The sequence below is a fragment of the Drosophila mojavensis genome, unplaced genomic scaffold, assembly GCF_018153725.1.
Source record: "Drosophila mojavensis isolate 15081-1352.22 unplaced genomic scaffold, ASM1815372v1 contig_36, whole genome shotgun sequence".
Classification (NCBI taxonomy): Eukaryota; Metazoa; Arthropoda; class Insecta; order Diptera; family Drosophilidae; genus Drosophila; species Drosophila mojavensis.
In genome coordinates, this window is record NW_025318858.1 from 8,232,007 (window position 1) to 8,236,394 (window position 4,388).

The 4,388-nt window shown below is 42.0% G+C and overlaps 1 protein-coding gene across 1 annotated transcript; it reads left to right on the forward strand.

Moving 5' to 3' along the window:
- Nucleotides 1-1,814: 1,814 nt before the first annotated feature.
- On the forward strand, nucleotides 1,815-4,050 carry LOC6576335 (importin subunit alpha-5-like). Its single transcript, XM_032729177.2, has 2 exons — nucleotides 1,815-3,428; nucleotides 3,489-4,050. The coding sequence occupies exon 1, from the start codon at nucleotides 1,992-1,994 to the stop codon at nucleotides 3,333-3,335; it is 1,344 nt and encodes a 447-aa protein (XP_032585068.2). The 5' UTR covers nucleotides 1,815-1,991; the 3' UTR covers nucleotides 3,336-3,428; nucleotides 3,489-4,050.
- Nucleotides 4,051-4,388: the final 338 nt, after the last annotated feature.

Genomic DNA, 4,388 nt, shown 5'->3' on the forward strand with positions numbered 1-4,388 from the left:
TAATTATTTCACGTATGTAACATCCTTACTAATTCTGTTTTAATACTTAAAATTCTAATTACACAAGCTACTCGACTTGAAGATATCCTAACATTATACAAAAATCAAAAGTAAAATATTATTTAAAATATACAACTATTCCTTTTTAGTATTATATACTCAATATATTTTATATACTATATATATATATACATATTTAAATATTAATTTCCTCTACTGTTAGATACCTTTTATAGCATTTCCAATTGCTCCAATATTTTGCATTTGATAAGCTTTCTTAGTGTTGGTTGTTGGTTGTCCTGCTAAACTACTCATTTATTTCCTGTGTATAGGGCATCTGTCCAATGAAACTCGTAAATATGTCGAACATAAATAAATAAAAGATTTTTATGTATGTGTCTGCACAAGAGAGAATCGACTTAAGACAACGCCAGAAATTTATTAATTATCAGCTGGACTTTAGTGTCGACCTAGATGCTACCCACACACGCACAGCCACACACACTCAGCCACAATTCTACACACCCACACAAGTCTATTTCAATATAGATGTACAGAGAATTTTGCAATCAGAGCCGCTTGATTGGCATTTAAAGCTCTTTAGGAAATCTGTGTGGCCGTTGAAGGAGCCACGCTCTCTGCTCGGCTCGGCTCGGCTCGCCTCATCTCGTCTGGCTGACAGCAAAAATCGAAGTCTGGTGGCTACATTGAGCCACAGCTGAGCTCCTTAACGCTGCTTCACAGTCTGACATAATCCATGCAATTGTAAATTTAATAAGAGCAAAAGAGAGAGGGAGAGCTGGATAGATGGATAGATGGAGCGAGAGAGAAAACGTTCAGAGCAGCTTTCTGGACAGCTCAACAGCTGAGATTTGTGCAGGACGAGAAGAATGAGCTGGAGAGGCAGCAGCAGATGAAAAGGCAACCAAAGTGAAACGGAAAAGCAAGTAGTCAAGGCAATTAAGCACACAGAAAAGCGCAGTGAAATCTTAAGTAGCTACACACACACACATTCACATATCCATACACACACACACACACATCTATTTATATAAGAAATGAAAGCTTTCAAGTGGCGATAGTTTGTACTACGCCTACAAATGAAGGTCAGAAGCTAAAGTTTCTTTTTTGGGGCCCAAAACTTATTGTGGCAACTGTATCGATGCCAACAGCCCAGTGTTGACCCCACATCAGAAATGAAATAGAAATTAGATTTTAGACAAACTTTTGCCCAAATAATTATCGACGGATTAAAGAACTTTTCAATCAATAAGTTTTCAAATAGCTCTTAACGATATGTAAATATAGTAAACATAATTTGAGTACAAAGTTTAGTTTAGTATAGTGCTAATGCTGATTATCATTATACCCTGTAACGATATAGTGTATCATCAAAAGAAAATTCATATTATTAAGAATAATAATATATAAGATTAAATATTTTAAAAAATACCATAGTATAGGGTATGTATAACACAAATGAAAATGAATTCCATTTAACAAAGGGAGGGTGATCCAAAGGGAAGTTGATATATATGTATGTATGCATGTATTCAATGTATTCGATGTATTGAATATATTCTATATATACCTAGATAACTAACTAGGTATTCTAGGATACATCTATAGGGTATATATACATATATATAGCTCTCCTTAGTTTATATTGTGTTAAATGTATATATTCCAAGTATTTTATGTATTCTAGGTATTCTACATATTCTATATGTATTCTACACATTCTCTATATTTATATATCATCTCTCTGGGTGTGCCATGAAATCCAAGTGTCAAATGCCAAAGTAAACTTTGCTACCATAACTGTTATAATATCATATAAGGAACTACATAGTTCTAGAGAGCACTCATACGTCAATAATTCTCATTTCAAATACAGGAAGAAACAAAATAACACATTATTGAAATTTTTCAAGTTTCTAAAGACAATTATTAATTCGGAAAGAATCGAGCCTGGAACTCAAACTTAAATCATGTCTACAGATGAGTTAAATTATGTTTGCGAAAAGTTGGGTAGCTTTCAGTGCATGGACAATCAGCTGGAATCGGCCAGAGAATACGCTCACTGGCTGCTCTCCAACATGGAGCTGAGCTGGCGGGGCCGCCTGATACCCGGATTGCTGGGATATTTGCGTGAGCCGGGACCGCACCGTTCGCCGCGCCAATGCGTGAAGGCGCTGCGAGTGCTGCACGAGTTGACGACGCACTGCACCAAGGTCGATCTGAAGCGTCTGGTTCTGACTACCGATTTGCTCCCGCTAATGCGCGAAATGTTGCAGATGCACAGATTGCGTGGCACCATCAAAAGCTGCTGCCTGGCGCTGTTGAGCAACATCCTCGTCTCCGGCTGGCGCATGCGGGACGCTGTCGTGGAGTCGGGTCTGCTCGCCGAGCTGCTGCAGATACTGACGCATCGACGGCGGGGCCAGCAGCCGGTGCAGCAATGCTACAAGGGTCAGGTGCTCTGGCTGCTCTATCAGGTGTTGCGCTACAAGGTGCCGGGACCCGCACTGACGGCCATACAGAAGATTGCCGTGGCGCTGCCCGCACTGCTGCATCACTCACAGGACGTGGAGCTGCTGGTGCCGGCGCTGCAGATGGCCCGCCTCATCTCCGAGTACCACTCGACCATGCTGCCAGCCATGGTCGAAACGAAGCTGTTGAGTCGCGTCGTCCGATTTGTGCTCAGTCCTTTGCCAGAGATTCAGCGTGAGGCGCTCTTTGTGGTGGCCAATGTGTGCCTGGAGTACCGGCGACGCCAGTCACTGTTTCGTTTTCCCAAGAGCATCCTGCTGCATGTTCACGGCCTGGTGCTGGGTGGGAGGCCAGAGATACGTGTGCTGGTGCTGCAGCTGATGGGCGGCATTATCGACAACAGGTGCATCAAGCTGGAGCATTTCGTCGAGCTGGGCTTGCTCAAGAAGATCGTTTACTGCGCCAGCAAGCAGGAAAAGGATGCTGCAGTGCGTCTGGCCGCCGGCTGGACTCTGGTCAGTCTCGCTTTGCATCTGTGCCGCTGCTACTTGGATTATTTTATCGACTGCGGCGCGCTGCATGCCATCTGTGAGCTGCTGCACCTGGAGCTGCCTGTGCAGCTGCTGCGCAACATACTCGTCGTGCTCTTTCTGCTGGGCGAGAAGCATTGCTACAGCAAACAGTGTCTGCTGTACGTCATGTGGCAGTGCAACATTTGGCCACAGATCCAATCGCTGCAGGGCAGCAACAATGCTGCCGTTAGAACGCTCTGCACGCTTCTCACCTCGCGTCATGCCATGGAGTTGATTTGGCCCGAGGCGCGCATCTATATGAGAATGTAATTTTATGCAAAATGTAATGAACCTTTATACTTGCGGCATATCAATTTAGTTAATTTGTATCGCTCCTCCGTCACTCAAAAGCAAAACCGATCAGTAAGGCAGCAGCGAGCAAACTTAGTAAGGAAATTTACTAACAACAGCTGCTCTAAGCAGGCACAGCAAAACAGGAGCAGCAGTAACGAAATTAATTTGCTCTCTCACAGAGCTCTCAACTTACATAGAAAGAATGCTGAAGTAAAATAACGGAAGACGAGTTACCCCTCCCGCTCACTAACACAGCACGCTCATTTCTTAAGCCGAATTGTACCTGCAGCCTGCCCACAAACAACAAAGCTCAGTCTGTAATGTAGAAAGAATGCGCAACGAAAGTAACGGCATCACCATTACCCCTACTGCTCACTTAATCGTGCTGCTCGCTCACTGAAAGCTAAATGCCTCAATACTGCTCAATTATAGCTGCAGACTGTTCACAACTAATAAAATCTCCACGCTTCGAAAAGCTCTCTGCTAAGCTCTGCTTAATGGAGCTTATACACACATACAGCCACAACTATATTCGTATACATATGTGTGTACTATTGCGCAGTTGTCTACTTTTAATTTCATTTTAAATATTATAGCTCTGCTGTTCAGTTTGGCTTATTTGGTAAATAACTATAAAAGAGCAGTTATATTCGTATGGTGTCAAAAATTAAATTGAGCGCCACAAAAAGTATTTATTTGTGTCTGAATGGGGGGAACTTTATTTATTTGCTGACTATGACTACTAATTTACTCTTAGAAAAACACCAGCTAATTGCATTAAATTTGAATTTATTAATTTCTTATTTTTAAAACTATTTAACTTATGCAGACCAAATGTTATTTAGTTTTGGTTTTCGCGAATTAGCGCTCACAATAAAACATGTACATATCAGAGAGTATTCCCACGCTCACATTATCTGTGCTACTCACTCACATTTGCTCATGTTCTCTCAGCAGCGAGATTCCTCACACTATTAAGCATTATAAGGGGAAGTGTCATTTCATTACTGACGGCTTACATTTGCGCTC

Excerpts from the sequence above, each read along its gene's own strand:
- LOC6576335 (XM_032729177.2), top strand. The coding sequence starts at position 1,992 with ATGTCTACAGATGAGTTAAATTATGTTTGCGAAAAGTTGGGTAGCTTT.